The following is a 25,130-nucleotide window of genomic DNA, read 5'->3' as shown; positions in this document are numbered from 1 at the left end:
CCATAGCCCCTCATCCCAGGCTACAGGAAGTTCGTGCACTGGAAGGGGAGTCTCATTTACCAAGTTCTGTTGGGACACCAAAGGTTAAAATGCAGGATTCTGCAAGCAATGCTGATCCTTGGAAGAGGTCTTCTGGCCTGTCTCCAAAAAGCTCCAAGCTCCCTTCCACACACTGGGCCTCCACGGGGAATCGACTTCAGGGATGAGAGCTCTATGGTGGCAATGCGCCTTCAGAGGCCCTTGGGCTGCACAACTCCCATAGTTAGGCCGCAGGGAGGTCAGGTGGCCACGTGCTGGGATGCAGCACTTCCAGGCCTCTGCAGAGTTTAGTAGTCACACTAGTCCAGCACTAGCATAATCCCAGGGGGTAGGAGAGACTTGGGCAGGCGGTCCCTGAAACCTTGCCTCAAGTCAATCAGAGCCGTCAGCAGGCAGGCCCAGGAGATGCTGGCAAAGGGGAGCAAGCTTGTTCCTCCCTTCCCTCCATGCTTGCTGCAGCCCAAGATGGCCACCAGCAGGGTGGCCACAGGCAATGGCTCTGAAGGGCCACAGGGTGGGCTGCGGAGGCTGCTAAGGGGCTGCATCCGACACCTTCCATGCCAGTCCCTGTCATTTTGGGCCCCAGCTGGCTCATCAGGGGCCATGCGTATGTCTGGGGGTGGGGGGGGGGGGGGGGGGGGAGACAGGCCCTGCCATGGCTCTTGGGCAGTGGTGTGGGTAAGGCCAGAGGGCGCTTGGCCTGGGGATTTCTGAGGAGCAGGTGGACGTCCAAGCAGGAAAACCAGAGCACACTGGTTTCAGCTCTGCCAAAATTTGTGGGTTCGAAGCCCTGAAGATAATCCTATGTTATCTGAGCCACATAACAGGACTGATGCTGAAGCGGAAGCTCCAATACTTTGGCCAACTGATACAAAGAACCGACTCATTGGAAAAGATCCTGATGCTAGGAAAGATCGAAGGCAGGAGGAGAAGGGGATGATAGAGGATGAGATGGTTGGATGGCATCACCAACTCGATGGACAGGAGTTTGAGTGAGTTCCAGGAGTTGGTGATGGGCAGGGAAGCCTGGCATGCTGCAGTCCATTGGGCCGCAAAGAGTTGGACACAACTGAGTGACTGAACTGATCTGAGCCACTGCTGCCCTCAAACTGTGGAGCCTTGAGGAGACAGCGAAGCTGTGTGTGCGCTATCCCGGCTTCCCAGGGGAGGTGGAGTCCTTAGCAGGACACTGGTGCCTGTCTCTGAAGCCGGGTTGCCCCGCCAGAGAGGAAGGCCTTGCCTTCATGTGAGGTGCTCCTTGAGTTAGTAGTGCTCCTGGCGTGGGGCCAGGCATGCAGCAGCCCCCAGGGCTGGCCATCTGGACTGGGCTGAGTCAGCGCAGTCCTGTGAGAGGTGAGTACCAGCCTGAATGACCATCCCACTCCACTGCACCAGCCCTTCTCTCCTGCAGAGAATGACCCTAGAACCGTCTGGAGCTGACAATCTAGCAAGTATCACGCAATGAGGCATGGAAAGTGGGAGGTCACATAGAGGCAATGTGGGGAGGGAAATGATGGAGATGCCTAGAGGAAGAACTGAAGATGCTTTGAGAAAACCCAGCTTCCCAAGTAGATGAACAAGCTGTGGGAAAGAGCCGTATGAGCAGAGTCGCCAGACCTTTCAGGGCTCCTGAGCCCAAGGACCAAAAAAATGACCCAAACCCCACAGAACTTCAGGTTTCAAGCCCTTGCCAGATTGGTTTCTTTTAATTCATTTATTTAGAAAAATAACCCTGCCCTACCCTCCTCCCTCTGGGTCACCGGACTTGGGCATCATGCTTGACCTAGCTTTGGGTCAGGTCTCCCACCGAGTTGAAGGTCCAGGTCCCTGGCGGCGGGGGGCCACGCTGCTGGCAGCTGCACACATTTCCAGTTGCCGTGCGTTCCCATCCCCGGGCTCTTGATCCTGGGGTACGGCCTCGGCCTCTGGCTCTCTGCGTGGAGAGAGGGCGCTGACGGAGGAGGGCTGCCCGGCTACAGTCTGTGCGCCCCTCCCAAGGCCCTGGGAGCAGCTGGAGACGGAGGCTCTGCTCTCTGCTCGCCCTCCCTCGGGGGAGCTCAGGGCTGGAAGCGCGGGGAGCTGACGTGAGTCTGGTGGAAGGCATGGGCGCTGTACACCACCTCGGGGGGCGAGGGCGCGCCGGGGGCCAGCACAGAGCACAAGGGCTCGTGGCTGTTCAGCACCGACGTGAAGTACTTCATCTCTTCCGTGAGCTGCTTGATCTCCTTCCGCAGCGCCGCGTTCTGCTTCTCCAAGTCTTCACTCTCCTGTGAGCGGAAAGGATGGAAAATGCAGGTTACTATCAGGGCGCAGGGGAAGATTGCGGGGCGTGGAGGAGGCAGTGGGAGTTCCGCATTAGATTTCCACTAGCACGGCCAGGCAAGGGCATCGGTGACTTTTTCTGCACATGCGAGCGTGTGCACGCGTGCGTGTGTATTTGTACGTGTCATGTGTGTGGATGGGTGCGGTGCTGTGTGCTGTGCTTAGTCCTGTCCTGTGCTCAGTCGCGCCCGACTCTTGGCGACCCATGGACTGCAGCCCGTCCGGCTCCTCTGCCCACGGAGATTCTCCAGGCGAGAATACTGGAGTGGGTTACCATGCCCTGCTCCAGGTGATCTTCCCAATCCAGGGATCGAACCCAGGTCTCCCGCGTTGCAGGCAGATTCTTTATACCATCTGAGCCACCAGGGAAGCCCGTGAATTTAATAAATACATGTATATTTGTACATGTATGTGCATAGCTGTTTAGATCAAACCATATGAAATTGCTGATATTTATTTTGACCTCAGAAAATGGCAGTTGCATTAGGTCCCAACTAACAGAGATATGTGTGTGTGTGTGAAGGCATGTGTGAACTGCATGAGTGTGCTCCTTTGCATGCAGGTATATGCATAGGTCTCCATAAGTGTATATGAGAGTTGAGAGTGACAAGTGCATGTCCAGGCCAGTGCATGACCAGCCAGAGCTGGAAAAATGGAATAGAGTTTGTGAGACCGACTTATACTAATTTCACTTTTTTCTGCTCTGTTACACTGGTGTGTTCGCCTAACGTTCCCAGCATTTGCATTTAGTCTTATGAATGGAGTCCTTGGTTAACTGTCTACGTCACCCAGATTCTAGAACATTTGGGGTCTTCTAAATGATAAACGGTCAAACTCCAGCAGAGTTCTCTCTCCCAGCAGCTTGTCCTGTAGAACTCTGGGTGTGGCCCAGCACCTGTGCTTTCTTTTTTTCCAGAAACACCTTTACCCCCTTGCTTCAGGGAACCATCAGATACATGCTAATCAGAAAACCTCAGGACACCCCTGGTGGTCCAGTGGTTAAGAATCCGCCTTCCAATACAGGGGATGTGAATTCAGTCGCTGGTTGGAAAACTAAGATGCTGCAGAACCCCTAAGTCTGCATGCCGCAACCGGAGAAGCCTGTGCACTGCACCTAGAGAGGAGCGCACATGTGCCAAAACAAAGACTCAGCGCAGCCAAAGAGATTTTAAAAAGAAAGGCTCAGGGTAAAGAGCTCTGACTACGATCACATCATTAATTAGTCAACAATTACACCCTGGTAATTAGCATTTACTGGAAAACAATCCCACCTTCAGAAAACCAGGGGAACTGCATTTCCAATGTGATTTTAATGTTCACATTCCTTGACTCAGATAGACCATCTTTGCTAATCATTGGTACCCACAGCGGAAGAAAAAATGGCACTGGAGATGCAAATAAATTACATTTCTGTTCAAAAAGTGACCTACTATATGGATTCCAGGTCTTATTTTTCTTGTTCTGTTTCACTTAGGTTAGTGTTTTCCAAGCTTGCCATGACATTAGAACTAATCTGAGGGCCTGATAAAAATACAGTTCCAGGCACTTCCTGAAATCTAGAGGTTTGAACTCAGTGAGTTCGGAACTTGGGATTTGAATTCTGGGAATCTGAATTTTTAACAAATGCCCCAGATTATTCTAACCACCAGACAAGTTTGAAAACAATAGCTAGTAATGTTAAATGTGATAATAAATGTGTTCTAACTATCCAAGCACTTATTAAGTGCCTGGCATGGAGTATGAACTCAAGTGCTTGTTGATGACATCAACCGATGGATCAGAAGTTGACTCAGAATTACAGTAGGCAGTGAGCATATGTGTGATAACTTGACATTTAAAATTTGCTTTAGAAAACCAGCTTCAGGTTAATGAGAGAGTTAGTTACACTGCTGACTGCCCTACCCCTGCAAATGGGAGTTCTTTTGAAGTGGTAAGGAGAACGTGGCCTTATCCATCAAGGCAGCTTCCGGCAGTTTGTACAGGACAGATGCTAGCGTGCTCAACCTCAGCCTGGTATTTCCTGTGTGTGGCCCGGGGCTAGAAAATGTGTCCAGGTCAATACAAAGGAAAACTCCATCTCTAAAGCAGGATGGGGAGTTGGGATACCAAGAGCCACGATGGTAGAGACAGGGGCACTGGCTGCTGCTTCTGCAAGGTGTGACCAGCTCATTCACCTCACCATTTGATTATTTCCGGGCACATCCCAGAGACAGGGCATCCCCTCTCTTTACCAAAAGGTAAGATAAAGCAACAAATAAGACTGGGGGGCGTTGGCAAGACGGGAACTGGGGGCCGGGAGTCCTGGCCCCTTCCTCTAGCCCTTTTCCTCGCCCCCTCTGAGAGTTTCCACTGGTGACAACATTTACTGTAAGTTCTGTGCTCCGAAGAGCCTGGGCAAACCCCGAGGCAGAAGGGAGGGGCGGGTAGGCGGGCCACAGGGACCAACCGCTCTGACCTTCTCTCCGCCCAGAGGCCGGCCGGCTTTCGGGAAGTGACAGCGGGCTCTTCCTCCCTAAGCCAGCCCTGCTGAGCTCCAGCTTTGTCCTCTCCTTCTCCCTGCCCCTGGGAGATCCCGGAGCTCTAGGGGAGTGTTCAAAACCACCATGGCCTCTAACTAGAAAACAACCAGCTGTGACAAGAAACTTGTCTTTACCTTGGGAAGCAAGACTGCTTCCTGCCAGGGCCCCAGAGAAACCTGCACTGCCAGCCCAGGGGCCCTGCAGCCAGCCAGACGCTTCACAGAGGAAGAGCCTGACTTCCCTCACAGAAGCAAGCGGCTGATCTAGGGCTCTCATCCCAACCTGCCCCTGCCCGGTCTAGGTCCACTCTGACCCTCCCTGGGGCCCAGCATGCCCTGCAAAGGGTTCACACAGGGACACCTGGCTTAGGGACACCTGGGAGCAGCTCTCTACCCAGAAGTACCATGATCACAGCCCCCCAACTTCCCCGTGAATTTCCTATAGGGCCTGGAAACCGAGAACTCAGCAAGGGAAAAGGAAAGTAACATTTAGAAAGTAAATTTTAGCTTCTAATGTATGTGTCTTCTCCTAAGGTGGGGGGGCGGGGTGAGGTGGGGGCGGGGTGAGGTGGGGGCGGGGCTGCCCTTGGGCTTCCACATAACCTGCTTTTTACTTTTGGGGATTCATTTGGATCCTTTAGGCTCCTTGCAATAACCCTCTGAGGTGGCTATGTACGGCCAGCCTTTATCATTATCTCCATTTTACAGATGAGGCCAACTGAGACCCTGGGAGAAACCTACTGTGCAAACCCCCCACTCCCATCCCTAAAGGAGTACAAGCTGGTGGCAGCAGCTGCTGAAACAAAGAGCTATAGATTCACCTAGAGACACTTATTTTCTAACTATCCCTTCCCCCACCCCACCCCTGACCCCCCACACCCAAAAATTCGTTCTCAAAGTCTGTGAATCTGTTTCTGTTTTGTACACAAGTTCATTTGTATCATCGACGTTTACACACTGCTATATTTAAAATGGATAACCAACAAGACCCTACCATATAGCACAAGGAACTAACTCGGCTAAGCGTTATGAGGCAGCCTGGATGGGAGGGGAGTTGAATGGATACATGTATATGTATGGCTGAGTCCCTTTGCTGTCCACCTGAAACTGTCAACTAAGCATTATTTATCAGCTCTAGTCCAATACAAACTAAAAAGTAAAAAACAAAAACAAATAAAAAGACGCATTTTCTCGGAGGTCCAGAAAGTTTGAGTGGGTGACTGATCCAAAGGCCCAGAACCAGGTAGATACAGAGCAGGGCTGGGCTCTCGGCTTCTCCAACTTCAGTCCTGTGCTCCTTTTAGCCCACCCACTGCTTCTCTTGAGAGATTTGATGACTCAGGGTCTCTGGAGTCACTAAGATCACTAGCCTTCTAAGAGAAAACTGGGTCTTGGTTTGGTGATCCTTCAAGACAACGCAAAAACCCTGAGTTGGTCATAGTCTTCCAATGAGTTACTCTTGGTCATACTCTTCCAACAGAGCTAATCATCACCTCCCGCCCTGAGCTGGGATGGAGTCTAATGTGCAGCTACTCTGTGAGAGGGTTGACTTGGGGCCAGACCATCCCCAGACCACAGCATGGTCTGGAATACATGGCAACAGGGCTGGGGAGCTGGGGGGGCTCCATCAGGTAGCAGTGGACAGGGGTCTTGGTCCTGGCTCTGGCTGGGTGACCCTTGGTGACATCCTTTTCCTCTCTGAGCCGCAGTTGCCTCACTTTAAACCAGGAAGACTGGACCAACACATTGATTCTCAACCTTGGTCACACACTAGGATCATTGGGATCCCTGGAAAGTTTTACTGATGCCTGATTCTGATTTAATCAGGCTGGGGTACACCTGGGCATTGAGTTGTTAAGGGCTCCCCAGGGAAGTCTAATGTGCAGTGAATGTTGAAAACCACAGGATTAGAAGTCTAAGCCCTCTCTAACTCCCAAATATTTCAGATTTTAAATGGACTACCTGTATGTATTAGCCAACTAGAGCCTCTGTTTGGAAAGGGTAGTTGTGTGTTGGAAGCAGAGGTATGTAGACTCAATGTATATGAGATAGATAGTAGAAACCAAAAATTTAAATGAATAATCGAGTTTGAATTAATAATGACTAACATTTCTTGGGTGATACCATGTGCCAAGCACATTACAGTTACCATTACATTTAATCTTTGCAAGAACCCTATGTGGCAGATAATATTACTAGCCCCATTGTAGAGAAGAGGAAAATCTAAGGTAGAGAGAAGTTAAGTAACTTGTTCAAGGTCACACAGCTTGCCAGTTGTAGCACCAGTACTTGAACTGAGACTGTCTGCCTTCAGAGCCTGTGCCCACCATCTTCTCTTGCCTTTGAAGTCTGCTTAAATCTTATGATATCTGGTAATTATCTCCTCTGAGGCCTCAACCTGGTTGACTTTCCTATTTCATCTTCCCTCTCTTCCCGCCTCATGCAAATTGAGATGCTAATGTTCACAATTCACCCTCACCTGTGAGGTTACTTGGTGCCGCCCTTACCGTGAACCACAAGCAGTTTGGGGGTGGCTAAGGAGGAGGTTTCTTGGGGGTGTGGGAACATTCTGGGAAATTCCCTAGTGGAGGGGCCAAGCAAGGGGTCACTGTAGAGCACTTGAATGATGGGGAATCCCCAGGCAGGTCCCTTCCCCAGAGGGAAGCCAGTTGGGACCGAGGCTAAGGACAAACTCTAACCCAAGGCTCTGGTGGGGACTCTCCACGCCTCCTTCGCAGGGCTTGGAGCGTCTTCCTGCCAGGTCTGGTTTCATGCCTTGACCTTCTCCTTGAGTTTTCTAATCACACTTTCCAGAAGGGTGAAAATAGTCCCTGTGTTTTTCTCCTCAACAGAATCTGCAGTTATTGGTAGGGTGACCTTTCAGCTCCCACCCACACTTCATTATGAGAGTAGTGTGTGAAGCTCACACCCAGCTCTTGGTTCAATTCCCAGCAGTCTTCAACCCACCACCCCACCTCCCTGCCCTCCCAGGCAGAACGAGGCTGGAGCCCACCATTCCCGGAGAAGTCCGTGAACCAAGAGGTAGGGCACGTCCCAAGCCATAGTGGGATCTATGCTATGTCCCCCCACCAATCCTGGGGAAATAGCCCCACTCCTGTTCCTCACCTGAGGAGGAGAGAAGAATCACTAAACCACAGGTCTTTGCACTGAATTCTGGAGAAATCTACACTTCTGAGCCTTAAAGCTGAAGCTCCAGGACTGTCAGCACCTGGTCATCTGCTGACACTTAACTGCATCGGCCACGCCCCTAGGGCCCTGCCTGGGGTCCTCTCTTCTGTTCCTTCGCTTTCAGGACCAGGACTGCATTGACCTCATATATGAGAAACACTGTAAGATAGTTCACTCAACGTCTATCCTGAACTCCTTACCCCTGTTTTCCTCTAGAGAGGTTAGGAAAAGAATTCCTCAATTACCCAGCTTCCCCTTCAGCTAGATAGGACCATGTGACAGATTCTGACCAATGAGACATAAGCAGAAATACAGGGAGGGAGAGGATGAAGTTTCGCTTCCCCAGGGATAAAAGGGAAAGCCTCACCAGACAAAGGCTACCCTCTCTGGACACAGGTTGATGCCTGGAGATTCAGGAGCCATCTTGCAGCCTTGAGGATGAAACCCCCCCTCCTGAGAATGACTGCCCAAAAGAGAGAAGGAGCTTGGTTCTTTGATGACATTCTTGTACTATCCCTGGTCTGTCTACTTCTGAACTTCTTATTTGAGAAAAATCTAAAATACAAAAGGTGACTTGTTGATGCCTCTGCTGGATAGTTTTTCTATAACTCCTGACTGATACCTCAGGTTAGAAAGGATATCGTCCAGTTTTGAAAAACAAACTAATAATTTCCATCAACATCAAGGTCTGAACTGTTTTCTTTGGTTTTGTTTTAAGCTCCAGGTCTCTGGAACAGAGTGTCTGGGTATCTACTCACAAAATTGCCCCAAATTCACTCCACACATTGTACCACATGCATCAGACAGTCTTCTAAATGTCACAACTCCCCAGTTCTCAGCCCTAGCTGCACACTGCAGTTTCCTGGAGAGCTTTGTTTTTTTTTAAAAAAAAAACACAAAACTTGATTCCTGGATTTTACCACTGAAATGTTCCAATTTAATTGTTCCAGACTGGGTTCAGGCATCAAGATTAAAAGAGTACTTGCCAGGTAAGCTTAATGAACACCAGCTTGAGAAGTATGTTCATAGTAGGTTCTTCTTGAAAATAATAAAACAATATAAATACATACAGTTTGATTTTGTTAAATTTATGATATTATATTTATATATTTACTTATATTTTGTTTTATTAAATGCATTTATTGTGTAACATAGTATAGATAATATAAATATAAAGAACTTTAAAGAAGGAAGAGGATATTTCTAAGTCAAAATTTCTTCTAAAAGTAAATGGCTATTTAAGGCAAAGAGTCTTATAGTTGGTGAAAATTTCAAGTGGCCCAGAATAGTTCACTCTTATAGAAAGGCAAGAGGTAGAGGACTTATCGGAATCTCATTAATGATAACTTCATCAAATTATTTGTCCTATGGATTGTTACGCTCGGTGAGGACAGGAGCCATCCTTGTCTTCACTGTTTCATCCTCAGTGAAGGACAAAACACGGTCTGGAGAGAAAGAGAGTGCTTTATCCTGGGACTGTGCCTGGCACACAGTGAAGAGATCAGTAAAATCATGTTTCTTGATTGCCAACTTGGAGTCTGTAATAATTTACCAAAATCTGAGACCTGCATTGGAAGAGTCTGCTAAGTTTGTGATATCCATGAAATTTCCCAGGGAGTGTTTAACCAAGCATTTAAGTACGTTTATTGCTTCTATTTTAACTCTAGAAGAGTTAGTTACAAATGAGTGTTTGGTGGTGGTTTAGTCGCTGAGTTATTTCTGACTCTTGTGACCCATGGTCTGTAGCCCGCCAGGCTCCTCTGTCCATTGGATTTCCCAGGCAAGAATGCTGGAGTGGATTGCCATTTCCTTCTCCAGGGAATCTTCCCGACCCAGGGATTGAACTCTGGTATCCTACATTGCAGGTGGGTTCTTTATCAACTGAGCCATCGGGGAAGCCCACAAACGAGTGTGAGAGATTTTTTCTTTTTTTAAGGCCTGCTTAGCAACATTTTTGTTCCCCAGACTGAAGCTGTGGAGTGGAGGCAGCTGAATTACAGCACTATCAGAACCCTGCATGCAATTTCCCTGGCCTCAACTTAACCTGTCCCAACCAAATGAAGCAAAGGAGACCTGCCCAACTGTAGTGAAAAACCCAGCCCAGGAAACAGTGTTCTTAAAGTTTGTATAAGCAACTGGAAAGAAGGGCATACATTTTCATATATGATAATACTTCTGATATCTTCATGTGATTGATTTATAGGAAAATACTGGCCTCTCTGCATTAAACAAATAAAATCTTCTCTCCAATGCAAAACTGACAAATGCCTTATTGCTTTCTTTTGACATTTGCTCTCGAATTATTTCACAAACAGCCCAGTGAGGTGTAATTGCTTTACATTCCGTAGGTCAGAATTTAGGTTCAGATATCTGCCTTCTCCCTGTCCCCACTGGATTTGAATTCATTTTACTGAGGCCCCCACCCCCACCCCATCTGGTTCCTGCTCCCTGGGGCACAATGGCCTTTTTTCCCTCCCGAGTTCCTCTTCTTGAGCTCACAGTCTTGGGCCCCACAAGGCATCTATCTGACCCATGACAGGCCCCACAGAGTTTGGCCTGAAGGCTCTGTAGATAGCACTCTCTCCCAGGATCTTCCCAGGCTCCTTCCCATGACTCTTTGATTTCAGATGTCAGGCCCTCAGAAGGACCTTCCTTGACACCATTCCCAGCCCTGTCCTTAAGTCACTGTTAACACTGCACCATTTGGTTTCCTTTGAAGCCCTCCTCACTTTGTGTGATTAGTGAAATGCTGCTGCTAAGTCACTTCAGTCGTGTCCGACTCTGTGCGACCCCATAGACGGCAGCCCACCAGGCTCCCCCGTCCCTGGGATTCTCCAGGCAAGAACACTGGAGTGGGTTGCCATTTCCTTAGTAAATAACAATTGGTCAGCTGATTTTCCAGTGTGACTTCTCATTGAATGTCCCTGAAATCAGGGACTTAGTCTGTCTTGTCCCTGCTGAACTCTCAGCACCTAGGGAAAAAAATGCCCATAGGAGGCATTTCATGTACACTCGTACAGCAGAAAGAATTATTTCTGTCGACATAAGCTCCGGTACTCGGAATATGGCCTTTGCTTTTGCCATTTTCTGGACTACCGCACCCTCTTAGCAATAGGCATATTTCTGTGTCAGCTGAGTAACTGGAAAATATTTTAGTGACAGGGTCATCTCATGCAGGAAATTGCCTTCTAGCACCAGGAATCTAGCCCCCTCTAGTTGGCTCTGAACTTAATCTTTACTCGTGAGTTTCCTAAGAGCCTTAGGTCATCCTCCTTGGTTCCCCTCAATCTAGTGTGACCAGATGTTTACTGGGACACTCCCAGTTCATAGTATGGTCCTCGTGTAACTTTTTACTAGCACCTCTTTTCACTCTCAAAAATGTCCCTGTTTGGAAGATAAATTATGAGATCTCCTACCAAAGCCTTTCCTCTAAATTCTGACTCAGGGATGCCTTCGCTGTTCTCATCCTCAGTGTCTACCAGAATTCACTCAGGGTCTATTTGACCATTTTCTTATTTTTTTAATAAAAAAATATAATATAAGTACATTAAAGATATATTTTTAAAAAATATACCCACCCATGATTCTAGTCCTCTAAACACAACCCTTTTCATTTGTACGTGTTGCCATCTTGTCCTTTTTAACAAAGAATAGCAACCAAAATGTCCAGCATTAGAAAGCCATGTAAGGCAAACAGTTGATCATCTGTTTGTTGATACAACCATTACAATAATAATTATGGTGATTTTTGTAAGTGTGACAAAATGATGACAGAAAAGAAAATACAAATTTGTATATATACTTAGAGTATACTTACAAAATCACCATATAATTATTATTTTAATGGCTACATCAACAAACGGATGATCCACAGTTTACCTTAAGTGGCTTTCTAATGCTAAACATTTTGGTTACTGTTATAAATAATGGTATAGTGAACATCTTGCAGTCCTTGGTTAGTACTTTTATAAAAGGTTGTGTAAGATATACAGTGTCATTGGCCATGAATGTATAAATTAATTATTACAACAACCTTGTTGGGATTTAAGTGTTATGATTTTTTTTTTTTTTGGCCTTTCAGTGTGGCACTGGGGATCTTAGTTCCCCAATCAGGGATCAAACCCATGCCCCCTGGGCAGTGAAAGGTCAGAGTCTTAACCACTGGACTACCAAGAAAGTCCCAAGTGTTGTAATTTTAAATAATTTATTTGGCTAACAAACTTTTGGAAAGTTTCTTAATTTCATTTTAATGTTACAAGTTATTGATTACTAAGAAGAAATAAATTTCTATGAATGTATTCCCTAGTATAGCATTCTCAACCAAGGACAATTTTGACCCCCCAGGGAACATTTGGGAAGATTTAGAAATATTTCTGATTTTCATAACCAGAGGGGTGAGGTGGTGCTACTGGCATCTAGTGGGTAGATTTTAGATCTTACAAAGCTGGAGACCAACCCCCTCCCACACACACAACAAAGAATTGTCCAACTCAAAATGTCAATATTGCCGAGGCTGGGAAACCCATGGTGTGTATTGTTTTCACAATCAGAATAGAAAATTGGGTTATATTCATTTCAGTAGGAAAAAAATGTTACGTAAGCTTTCTGTTCATAGCCTTTGCCCACTTACCTATTGGCATCTTGAGGTTTTTCTTAAAAAGGCTGTTCTTTCTATACTGTATTAAATCTGAGTTTATTTAATTTGACAGAAATATTCCCCTAGTATGTCATTGTCCTTTTGATTTTGGATTACACCTTTAAGATCTTTTTTAAAATAAAGGAACTTTGACTTCCCTTGTGGTCGACTGGCTAAGACTCCGAGCTCCCAATGCAGGAGACTGGTGTCCAGTCCCTGGTCAGGGAACTAGATCCCTAAGACCCAGCACAGCCAAATAAGTAAATAAAGGAACTTTTAAATTTAGCTCCTTTCAACCTGGGACTCTCTGCCTTTCTGGTCTCTTACTATGTGCTTGGGCTCTGTTGCTGAACAGTGTCTGGACTATTCACATGTCCTGGTTAATGGCCTACTTCTTAACTCACCCTTTGCAAAAGGACGTGTGAGAACACCATCTGCAGAGCAAAGTCCTGCTCAGCAAAGGGGCACAAAAACAAAAGCAAGTGGTGGGAAGGCAAGAGGTTTCATTTCTTGGGTGTCCTTGAGGAAGACAGTAGCGTCCTCACCAGTAATACATACAGCAGGGAGACCTGGAGCATCTCTGAGTTTCTTTTTAATTCTTCGATTCCATCAAGAAGGGGGCATGACCACAGTTATGGTTAGTCCCTCTACGAACTCCTGTATGGACCCATGGCAGGGTCCCCTACAGGTACTCCGCAATCTGAAGGGGGCTTTGTCCTGTGGAACCAATCTATGGAATCCCCCTAGGACTCGGGGGGCCTGACTGAGTCCTACAGAGGAAACTGAGTCTACCCCAGACCAGCTTGGGGTTTGGTGAGACTCCCTCATGCTTTCCAAGAGAAAGTAGTCTGGTAGCCACTGAAAACAGCTTCATGAAAACTTCAGCTGGGTGGGTGCCACCAGTCTCTGACCGGGACATGTAATCACATTCAGACAGAAATTCCTTATACTGCCGAATACGTCTGCTGACCGTAACCACGCCGACCCCTCATTAGTAGGACAAGCAGTTGGTGGGGGGTGAATTCCTCTGTGTGTTTTTCCTTCCCAAATGAGAATCGTCAAATTTTTATTCTGATTTTTAAAACGGTACACATTTATTATAATAAAAAGAATTACAGAAAAGTACCAGGAGTAAGGTGACTTATTCAAATCTCAACCACATAGAAGTAGCCACAGTTAGCATTCTGAAGACTGTTCTTCCAGACATCTCTTATGCATGCAAACATGCCCCCAAACCACAAATTTTACATCAAGAGGATTATACTCTGCATATTCTTTGTCACTTGCTTTGTCACTCAATGCCATGTCATTAGCATCTTTCTGTGTTGATAAATACGGATTCACTTACTCATTTTTAGTGATAGTATAGAATTCAAGTGTATGAATGTGTCATAATATACTTATCTCCATAGCTGGGCATATGTCCAATTTTAGAGTAGTGATAAAGTGTATGCTGCTGCTGCTGCTAAGACGCTTCAGTCGTGTCCGACTCTGTACGACCCCATAGACAGCAGCCTACCAGGCTTCCCCGTCCCTGGGATTCTCCAGGCAAGAACACTGGAGTGGGTTGCCATTTCCTTCTCCAATGCATGAAAGTGAAAAGTGAAAGTGAAGTCGCTCAGTCATGTCTGACTCTTAGCGACCCCACGGACTGCAGCCCATCAGGCTCCTCCGTCCATGGGATTTTCCAGGCAAGAGTGCTGGAGTGGGGTGCCATTGCCTTCTCCGGATAAAGTGTATACTGTTCACAAATAATGAATTGGCCATCTTTGTGTATCATTTTTTCTTCAAACTCCTGTAGATGGAATTGCTCCACCAAAGAGCAGGATGTTAATATTTATTGCTACATAACTTTCTTTAAAAATGGTCTCAATTTTCTCAGCTAGGCCTCATGGAGAGAAAGTGTCAACTTTGGAGGATGCTGCTTAAAGAATAAAAGAAAAAAATTCAGGAAGGAGTTCAAGGAGGATGAGTCTTCATGAGAGTCCAAAGGATGAGGCTGTGTTGTCTAGTGGTTAGGAAAATGGGTTCTGAAGTCAGACAGACCTAGTTACAAAATGTGTGACCTTGGACACATTAAGTTACTTAACCTAATACAAGAATGACAAAATAAGGTTTTTGCGCAGATTAAACAAGATAACTGCAGGTAGAGCACACAACGCACAGTGCCTGGTATATAGTTGTGTGTTCAATTAATGTTTTTAATAAAAAGAAGTTCAGGGCAGCAGAGGCACAAGAGAAATGTCCTTTCCATGGATAGTTCACCGATTTTACACTGAACTTCTTTAGGCTGGAACTAGTAAGAACATTCATTCTTTCTGTGGTTTTCATTTTGCTTTATTTTTTTTACCTATGACTTCTCTATACCAATAAAACTTAAGGTATAATCTCCTAGAAGGAGGGAAAAAAACCCTGATAGAATGAGAAAGAACCGTAAACAGTCTTCTTGCCCAGGCCTTACCAGAAGTCCAAGAACAACACTCTCCTTCTAAGGAGGCCTGAGAAGTGAGCATCTTTGCTGAGCTTTGCTTCTTCCATTACTTAATTTTCCTCCAGTTATAAAAACTTTACTTCTCACAGCATCAGCTTAATTTCAGACATAATTTACCCTCCTGATATTTGCTATATACGACATTAAAGATCTACCCTGAACCTTTAAATCTTTCTCTCTTTTTTTAAATTAGTATGAGGATCTTTCACACTAGACGCGGCCCCAGGCAAACACCCATTCCTCCTCCAATCTAAGTATCTGAAGTTCCAGCTTCCAGATCTGACCCTGTAACTCTGCTTTGCTTCCAGTTCCATCCTCAAGGCCAGATCTGACTTGTCAACATCATAGCTCTGGGCTAATATTACTGCCTTTCCATCGCCTCCTCCACTTTTAGCCTTTTCATGAACACAGCTTCTCAATCGATCTCAGTTCTTTCCCACTGACCTGGGACACAGACTTAAAATCCTTCCTGCTACAAGGCACCAGAGTATCCTACAATTACCAAGATAATCACACAAATGAAACTAATTCGCTGTCCCTTACAGTGGCTTGTTTAGTGCTGGAGACCTTAAGATTACTCATTAGAAATCCCAACTGACTGTTGTCCCAAAGGACTGAGATATTTATGCACGATGTTCAAGGGATAAAACATCACAGTGGAAGACTATTCAATGTTTGAGATCAAATTAGAAAAGAAGTCATTCTAATGCACATGTAATAATGATCTATATTGGGAATTTAATATCTATATTATATAAATAAAAGCACATAATAAAAGCATCCAAATTATATTAAAAAGTACAAAAATGCAAAGTATCTCTCTTCTGCATTAGACCTTTTGTCCTACTTTCAGAAATATGTATCATTAGCAATTTTGGGGGAAAACCTACTTGAAATTTTTTAAGCTTATATGCATATGCACATATGTGTTTTTATTTTCATTGAAGATATGCATGGAAGAAAACTATACTCCAGACTCATACTTATTCACTTAAGAGTATAGAAGCTTGATAATCTTTTCAGAGTAGCACATTCAGATTTAACTTGTTATTTTAATACCTTCGTGGTATTCCACTGAATAAACCAACTCTAGTTTATTGAATGAGTCTCTTACTGATGACCGTTGAGCTTGTTTCCTGTCTTTGCTATGACAAGCAATGCACCGAGGGTTATATCTACATATACATAATTGTGTAATCTGTGAATGTTTGTAAACAGATTCCTAGATGTAAAATTGCCAAGTTAACATGTATGCGCACTAGTAACTTTGGACATGGTCAAACTGCTCCCTAATGGAGTTGCACCTAATTATACTTCCAGTAGTAGGTGGTGGTACCTGCTTCACCATCATCTTGGCAACATGGTCTTTTAGCAACATTTTCTGTCTTTGTCAGTCTGGCAGAGAATGTAACTGTTGCTTTAACTGTCATTTTCCTAACTGAGGTCTAGCAGCTTTTCTGTATTTATTTGCCATTTATTTTTCTCTTTCTTTAAATTGCCTATTCTTATTATTATTCATTTTTTCTTTTGTTTGTAGATCATTTTCTTATTCATAAGGGCTCTCGTATATTAAGCTAATATGCCCTTTTTTGGTCATATATGTTGCAGGTATTTTTCCCAGTCTTCACTTGCTTTTGATTTTACATATTAGGTACTTTGAACTGTATAGACATTTTCACTTATGTATAAAATACAGTTTTTATTGATAAATGTGTATCAATCTTTCCCTTTATGGCTTCAGGGTTTTTCATTTTATCTGGAAGACTTCATTCCAAGATAAATGTTTTTAATGCTTATTTTTCAAATGTCTTCAATTTTTTCTGTATGTAATCTATACGCATTGTAAAAGAACTGAAGACTCTAGTTTTTTTTTTTTTGTTTTTAGATGACCAACCAGTTTTCCCAACACAATTTATTGAGTACTTCATTTCTTTCTCGTTTCAAATGCCATCTTAGACATTTTGCATTTTTACCTGTGTCTTAGGAACTAACACAAATTTGAGTCTATTTGTTTTTGAGTCTATTTGTTTGAGTTTGTTTGGAGGTCTACTTCTATGTTCTATTCTGTCCAATATTCTATCTTTTCTACATTGTTTTGATTTCTATATTTATAATTCACTTTAATATCTTATTCAGCGAATTGTCTCTAATTACCCTCTTTTTTTAGAATTTTCCTAGAAATTCTCACATGGTTATTTTTCACAAGGTATTTAGAATATCTAATTTAATTTCCTCCAATACCCAGAAAATCCTATTTTATTGAGATCACATTAAATTAGATAAATTTCTAAATTAATTTAAGGAAAATTGCTATCTTTATATAGAGACATATTTTTTCAATTATTTGAAATTTTAAAAATCACCTAGAATAATTTTGAAGCTTAAAATAATTAAACCCTGTATTTTTTTTTTGTTAAATTTATTCCTTCTTTCCATTTGCTGTTCTTGGTATTGTAAATAGAATCTTTCTTCCTATTAAATTTTTAAATCTAGTTTGCATAAGAAAAGTTATTACTTTTTGTGTTAACTTTGAAAGCTGACTGGGTTCTTATTATTTTTAATAGTTTTTAGCTGATTATCTTGGACTCACTTATTAGTGACTAATACCTTTTGAAAGTGAATGGCTAAAAAAAAAAAAAAAAAAAAGAAAGTGAATGGCTCAAAATATGACTTTCTCCTTTTTAATCAATACCTTTACTATACCTAACGGACTCTACACTTGACCGCGAGAGAAAATGAACTGAGTGTGCTGAGTGCTGTGTGAGACACCAACCAAATGAGAATTAAAAAACAGAATGTGGGGAAATTCCTCAGTGGTCCAGGGGTTAGAACTCTGAGCTTCCACTGCAGGGGGCACAGGTTCGATCCCTGATCCGGGAACTAGAATCCCACATGCCACGAGGTGCAGCAAAACAGACAGAATGTGGACACTGTTGCTATTACGATTATGAAAAGGAGCTCCTCCTGATTTGGTTAATGTGAGTGGTAGTCAAGGCCAGAGATGTTATCACATTGGCATGAGGTTAAACCGCTTGTTGAAAGCACCAGCTTCCCTACTCCACTCTTTTAAAAGCAATCTACATACAGTGTGTTGATGCAAATCACTTATAGGATAGATACTGAAAATGCTAAATAATAGGTATTCCTCTCTCTCACTGGAGAAACAAAATAATTTTTTTGCTATTTTAAGAGAAATAATAGTGACAAAGTTGAAACCGAGAAATCAGTTGTTACCCCAGCATCTAAGAGGCTAGCATACTAATACAAAGGTGGTCCTTATTTAGGACCACAGTACTTTCTAAACCCTGGTCTTTTACATCTTGTTAGGTGAGTCCTATGGCTGTGTCTTTGGGCCAGAGAATGGTTCCAGAGCCTCAACATGTGGAGACAAGCATGGAAAGGAGTCAAGGGCACACCAGGCACCCAACCCTAAGAATGCTGGTGGTAAATAGAAGGCCTTCTACCTGAATCACAAACATGATTAAGAGGATAATGGATACAGAAGATAGGTGATTATTGTCTGAGAGGAAATGAACATTTCAGATCACAATCAAGCTCTCTGTTTGATGGTGGCAGATTTGTATGTTGCCGCCAAATTTCAGATCACAGCCAAACCCTCTGCTTAATGGTGGCAGATTTATATGTTGCTACCAAAAGCTTCTACCCAAAGTCAAGAAACATAAGTCACATTGGTTGCAACACACAGGCTTGCTGTATAAACTCTGAGGTGTTCTACTCACTGGTCAAAAAGTGAACGTGAATGCTATGGTGCTCAGAAGAAAGGAGTGGGGAGGAGTCTGTCCAGGTATGGCAACAATGAGAACATTCTAGAGACTGAGGCCAGGGGTTTGAGTGTGGACATAGTGACTACATGACTTGGGTCTCCATGGACCTCCCAAACCCCAGAGCGTGTCTTGGTATAGTCTTGACTAGTATAATCAGATGGGTTACATCTTCTGGCTCAAACTCTTTTTTGGCAAAGAGAGGCAGCAGAGTCAGTGTTGAAAACCTTGCCTTAGCAAGGAAGCATGCATGACACCCTCACTGATATGTCCCCAAGAGTTGAAGAAAGACCAGGGGGTTGAGTTCCCAGGGAGACAGAGGCACAGCTCGAGTTAGGGAAGACTCCTCTGCTCCTACTGGGAGGCAGGGGGTTCTCCATCACTAGGCGTGATAGGCATACTTTGGGGATCATGTCCAGAGAGTGTTGTAGAGATTCTTGAGCATCAAAAGTGTGTCTGAACTTTCCAGCCTTTAAGAAATCTTTCAGCCCTGAGATCCTGTGATTTATATATAAATATAAATTCAGATGCATAAAACCTTAGTTGTAATCTTATTTCTTATAGTGATAACTATCTTTAATATTACTCTAATTACACTTAAAATTTTTGAATAGTTATGCTATGCCTAGGAGGACTGAGCTTGAGCTGTTCATATGCACTCTATCTATGAGGTACTCATTGTCCCATTTTCCTGATAAGGGAACTACAACTAAGGGGGGTAAAGAACATCTCTACAGTCTAAGGTGGGTCATACAGACAGTGAATGGCAGAACTGGGACTCACACCATGTCCTTAGGATGGTGGCACTGCTGAGCAATACATAATTTCCTTTTTTAAAAATATTTCAAACTTATAAAGCCTATAGCAGATTTCCAGTTTCAGAACATTGTCTACTTATACCAAAAGATAGACTTTATCCTTACTAATTTTATTTATTTGCTTGTTCTAAAGAATACTGAATAAGAATCAGATGCTGATGGAGGCAAAGTGAGCAATCATAGATCTTTCAAGCCTAAAAGAGTAAATTGGAGTGTCATGAGCCCCTAAGCCATGGTGAAATCATGGAAAACTTAGCAGCAGGGCCACCACCAGCTTAACGTTTACACTACTGATCACAATTACCAAAGAGAACAGACTTAGTGTTCATCCATTCTTTCTTTCAACAAATATTCATGAGTATAAAACTACATTAGTATGCATTGGAAGACATGTTGAATACATTTCAAATAAAACATGAGCAACCAATCAGAGATCTTCACACTATCTGCTCTCTGCTTCCTTACAAAGTTAAAAATGGTATCTTTTTACCTAAAACTGCATCTTACTTTTCCTTGATGGGATTAACACAGTTATTCTTTAACTGACCAGTTACCAGGCTAATCTTTCAAGTAAACATAAGTATATTCATTTTTTATGCCAATTCCCCTTTTTATCATTGGAATGAATTCCTGGGGTGCTAGGGGTCTGGGAATGGTTCGGGGTGGGGGGCAGTGTGGGGAAGGATGAGAAAGGACAGTGTTGCTAGAGGAAGGGCTGAAGGGATAGAAGAGAAAGGAGCTAGTGGAATAAGGGTTGATTGAAAAGGAGCAAATTAAAGGGCAGGGTGAAGAGAGTAAGGTGGTAAGGTGAGGGAGATGAGGAGAAGACTTTTCTGTAACAAGCACACAGCCATGATTTGTGAACACTGACCAGGATCTTGTGCCGCTGGAGGAAATGCAGTTCTGATCGCCCAAGACCCCTGCTCAAGCCAGGGGTCAGGGCTTCCCTAGAAAGTGCAAGACTGGAGGCAACTCAGTCAGGATGATGACTGTGCCAGATACGTGCGCTTGCAACTGTATCATTCACAGACCATCTCGGGATATCATCAAAATAGAAATTTTGAAATCAAACCTTAATAATCTTCAGAAAAGAAGTTGTGGGGTGCAGCAGCCTATGGACCTCATTGTCCCAAATGCAGGGCTGGGAGTGGCTGCCCTGCTGGCCTCCCAGGGGATGGGACTATATATATGTGCTCCTAGCACTGTGAGATGACAGACTCCCCCAAAGAACATGACACCTTCTGAATTGCTCCCAAAGGCAGTCGTGACTTCTGCTGTCTGGGTCCACGTGGGATGGAGCTGAGGTTGTCCCATCCCTGAGCAGGTGGATCCCTTCCACCAGACTCTGGGCTGCCTACACTCAGCTCCTTTCCTCCACATGCCATCCTGGGGCTCATTTCTCTTTCAGCCTCCTGGCCCATTTCCTGCGACAGAATCTTCTCCATGCACCCACTCCACCTGCATCCCTCACCCTCCACTGACACCCCCACATACACATCTCCACACAGGCAGACTCAAGGCTCCGTCCCGGCGTCCACAGGTTGGTGGGGAGTAAAGCCTACCGTCCAAGAGGATGAAGAGAGGTCTGAACACTCACCAGGTGGAGGGTGTCGGCTTTCTGTGTCTGCCTCTGCCGGCTCTTCTGGGCGGCGATGCGATTTTTCTCCCTTCTCTGAACCTTTCTCACATCATCAGATGAGTCCTGGGGAGCAGAGATGATGAGAATTAGGAGAGTCTACTCCTCTCTTCTGAGCTGAAGCCGCCTCTCATGGTGTTTGGTATCCTGCCGTCCACTCTTCCATTTCTTCATCGTTATTTGCCTGTCCACATCCTGGTGACCAAAAGGCTGAACCCAAAAGGGAACCCTTCCCCACACTCTGTGAAACTCTCTTGTGTCTCTGTAGCTTTGGCCAGAAGATACAGGAAGACTGCAAAAGAGCTTGAGGCCTCAGGAGGGCTGAATTTGGAAAAAGATGGTTAAGGCGATGAAGTATGTTTCATCACCTCTCCTCTTCAGGGCTGCTCCACCCTTACCCTGTTACTTCTGGCCTAGAACCTTCTTGTTTTGTTTTGTTTTGTTTTGTTTCTAAAATGTTGTTGAGCACTCACTATGTGCTTGCTTCTGTGCAAGTGTTTTTCCCTGAGGTGCTCTTGTTGAACCCCCTGGTTTGATGAAGTTGATGTGAGTATTTGCATCTTACATGGGGGAACAAAGGCTCAAAGAGCTTGCCCAGGGGCTCACAGCACTCTGGCAAGTTGCATCCTCCAGTGCTGAGTCTGATGCCTCTCCAAGCCACTCCCTCACCCACTACCAACTACTTCTTCCCTGGTGTGACCCCTTGGGGCTTCTGTTGCCTACACCCCCGCCCCGCCCCAGTCTGAGGTCCCCATCCCAGATCTGCCTCTTTGTCCCCTGCATTCCCTTCCTTACACTCAGTGACCCTGACATCCCCCAGGGCACCCTGAGCACAAGGCCTAGTACAAAGTGGAGACTAGGAACAGTTTTAACGACGGAGATGACCTGGCCCTGGCAGGTAGGAGACGGGTGCTTAGGAGGACCCGGGGACCTTTGGTGTCATCTGAGTGCCTCCCACAGATGGGCGTGTGCTAGGTTAGCTCTGGATTTGCCCAGACGCTACAGGGTAAGTGTAGAAGTTTGACCAAAACCCTCCTACACCTCCAGCTGTGTGCCATCTCACATCCCTGCAGGATGGAGGGACACAGTTCCCAGGACAAGAGTCTGCCCTCCCAAGCGTATGTCTCACCAACGGGCCCAGTACTTCCAGGCCATTGCAGTCAGAGGGCAGTGGGTTAGGTAGGAAGGAAGTGCTCTTCCTCTCAGGAGGCTGGGGAGCCGGGTCAGCACGAAAGCCGTGAGTAATTTCCTTCCTAAGAAGAGCGCAGACGTCCAGGCGGTCGAGCCAGGGCTGCAGTGTCTGTCCTCTAGAGGCCTCCACGAGGACCCTTTCCTACCTGCCCCTCTGCTGTCAGGCATTGATGACAGAAGCTGTAGTATATCTTTGTATGCTTTTATTCGGGCGGCAGCGTTTTCAAGGCCCTCTCGGACACCCGTGCGAAGGAAAGAAGGCAGTTTTTAAACCCTGAGTTGGAGAAGACTTTGTCCTCCACCATCGTACTGGAGGAGCAGGGAGAGGGCTTCCTGTGGAGAGGGCTATCAAGGAATGCGATGAGGAGAAAGCCCCGGGAGATGGGAAGCAGTCAGTATGCTCGTGGTGCTTTTTCTTTTTTTCTTTTAGCAACCCTCAAGCTGAAAATTTTTGAGTTGGAAGTTACAATCTTAGACACCCAGAATCTCCACCCTCACCTCTCTAGTTTCCCCAGAGCTGAACTACAAGGGAATAATTTCAAGTGCCCAGAACCATCTCCTGATTCATTTCCTTCCTCCTCCAGCCCCCCTCGCCCCTTCCTGTGCCAGCAACAGGTTCTGTGCTAGGAGGTAAGATAGATCCTTCCGAGCTGGACTGGGGTCCTCCTCCTTCTAACTTGCCTTCCCCCACCCCATCCCTTTCCTCTCCTCTTCTGCCGGCTGTCTCCTGGGCAACCATGTAGCTTTCAGGGCGTGCGTGCCCTCAGCCCGCATCAACGCTCCTCCCCACTCACTCTGCTACCGCCTTGGAGAGAGGTAGACTCTCTCTTCTGAGAGACCAGAGTTATTTGGTGCCCATTCACCTCTCGGCTTCCTAGAAAGCTTCCTGGGATGGGACTCCAGGTGAGGTGAAGGCGATGGGTACCATCAGGGGACGCGGAGAGCATCCTCTGGCAGGAGGGGCGGAAGGATGAGGGTCTCTGCCCGAGATGCACGGCTTCCCTGCAGCCCTTGAGTCTAACGGGATGCTCCGGCCATCTCCTGGCCCCTCAGCGTCCCTGGGCAGAGGCCCAGGAAGCCTGGCCCTCTTCCTGCTGCCCCGGAGAATCAGGAGGGAGGAGGAGGGAAAGGCAGGACCCTACCTGTTTGCCAGGGGGTGGAGAGCGGCTGAAGCTGGAGTCGCTGCTGTCGGAGCTGTGAGGCATGGCCACGGTCTTCCGGGCTCTCCACGCAGCCCCAGGCGCCTCGGGGCTCCCCTGTCACCAGCCGGCCTCCCTTCCTGACTGCTCCCCCCGGGCCAGCAGCCCACCCCCCTCCGCAGGGCCCTCCTCTGCCCGCCTTGCCACCGCCCCTGACCCCTGCGTCCTCCTCGCTCCGGGGTGCAGAGGCTCTGCTCCCCACAGGGACATGTCGCTTGCCTTGGGGCTCGCGCCCTCTCTCTCTCTTGTGGTTTCTGGTAACTCGCGCTGGAAGTCACATGGGCGGAAATTTAAGTTAGAAGTTAAATTGAGAGAAAATACATATCTGGGAAAAGACTCACCAAATTATGTGAAAGAAAGAAAAGAAAAAAAAAAAAAAAAACACAAAACCCCAGAGGCCTTCCGACAGTTTGAAAGGCAGAACAGCTCACTTCAATTGATGAAGATAAAAAGAGAAAAACAGCCCAGGGAGGGAAAAACCCCAGCCAGAATTAGCAAGTCCATCTTCTGTCAACACGGGCAGAAAGAAGAGGACAGCAAGGAAAGAGTTTCCATTGTCACCCGACTTGATTTTTAAACCGAAATGAAAGCAACGGGCTGGGATTTCTTTCTGGTTTTTCACCAAAGTGGCTGCCTGTCCTGTCTTGTGGAGGGGGGAGGGGGGGCTTTCTCTGTCTCTCCTGCCTTGGGGTGGGCTGGGGTGAAGGGACCCACGGGCTCAGACCTTTCTAGACAGACAGAAGGGGTGGTGTAGGTCTGAAAGCCACAGGGACTAGGTTATGCCTCTTGGCAAGTGCTCTCTCTAGAGGAAAGATGCTTCCTGTGTTGAAGATCTTTCAGGGGATCCGGGTCAGCCTGGAATCTTAATGATTCATGAAGCTCCCAAGGTCAGAGCCCAGAGTGTAGGAACAGTTGAACACACACAGACACAGAAATGAGCGCTGTACTTGGAGTTGAAATAATCAGGATTTGAAATCTCCCTCTATACCTTAGTCTGTCTGTGGCCTTGGATAGCTCACTCATTTATCTGTAAATGAAGGGTGATAAAATCTTCTCTGCCTACCTCTCAGGGCTGTTTCAAGAAGCAAATAAAAGTGGATTACAAAGCCCCAGCAGACTGTAAACTATGCCATGAACACAATCGTTAGCTGTAGTGCCACTTGTCCTGTTGCATGCATGTTTGATAAGCTCTCAGTAAGCACTCCCCCACACACCTAGGCATTTGGGCTTTCAAGAAATGTCTTGTCTTATTCCCCATTTGGCTCCAAGCTAAATATTTGCCTTGCTTAGTCCTCACTGAAAGGAAGTA

The 25,130-nt window shown here is 45.7% G+C and overlaps 1 protein-coding gene and 1 long non-coding RNA gene across 3 annotated transcripts; one reads left to right on the top strand and one right to left on the bottom strand.

Moving 5' to 3' along the window:
• Nucleotides 1-1,734: 1,734 nt before the first annotated feature.
• Nucleotides 1,735-24,043, bottom strand: BATF (basic leucine zipper ATF-like transcription factor). Its single transcript, XM_004023592.5, has 3 exons — nucleotides 23,765-24,043; nucleotides 21,393-21,497; nucleotides 1,735-2,306 (listed from the first exon to the last, which is right to left on the bottom strand). Exons 1-3 carry the CDS (start codon nucleotides 23,825-23,827, stop codon nucleotides 2,097-2,099), a joined length of 378 nt encoding a protein of 125 aa, XP_004023641.2. The 5' UTR covers nucleotides 23,828-24,043; the 3' UTR covers nucleotides 1,735-2,096.
• On the top strand, nucleotides 3,225-10,333 carry LOC121820069 (uncharacterized). Of its 2 annotated transcripts, XR_009601374.1 has the most exons (4): nucleotides 3,225-4,598; nucleotides 5,588-9,057; nucleotides 9,815-9,933; nucleotides 10,034-10,333. It is a non-coding gene; the product is annotated as an uncharacterized LOC121820069 (long non-coding RNA). The 2 variants fall into 2 exon arrangements; XR_006060543.2 differs by lacking the exon at nucleotides 3,225-4,598 and having other exon boundaries at nucleotides 5,453-9,057.
• Nucleotides 24,044-25,130: the final 1,087 nt, after the last annotated feature.

Source organism: Ovis aries, chromosome 7, assembly GCF_016772045.2.
Source record: "Ovis aries strain OAR_USU_Benz2616 breed Rambouillet chromosome 7, ARS-UI_Ramb_v3.0, whole genome shotgun sequence".
NCBI classification, from domain to species: domain Eukaryota; kingdom Metazoa; phylum Chordata; class Mammalia; order Artiodactyla; family Bovidae; genus Ovis; species Ovis aries.
Note: the sequence above shows the minus strand (reverse complement) of the source record. Positions and strands in the feature narration are given on the sequence as shown.

What these genes read in the sequence shown, in the direction of transcription:
- BATF (XM_004023592.5), bottom strand. Translation starts at nt 23,827, where the DNA reads ATGCCTCACAGCTCCGACAGCAGCGACTCCAGCTTCAGCCGCTCTCCA. An exon ending in CTCCACCCCCTGGCAAACAG is followed by an intron (nt 21,498 to 23,764) that starts GTAGGGTCCTGC and finishes TCTGCTCCCCAG; the next exon opens with GACTCATCTGATGATGTGAG. An exon ending in AAGCCGACACCCTCCACCTG is followed by an intron (nt 2,307 to 21,392) that starts GTGAGTGTTCAG and finishes TTCCGCTCACAG; the next exon opens with GAGAGTGAAGACTTGGAGAA.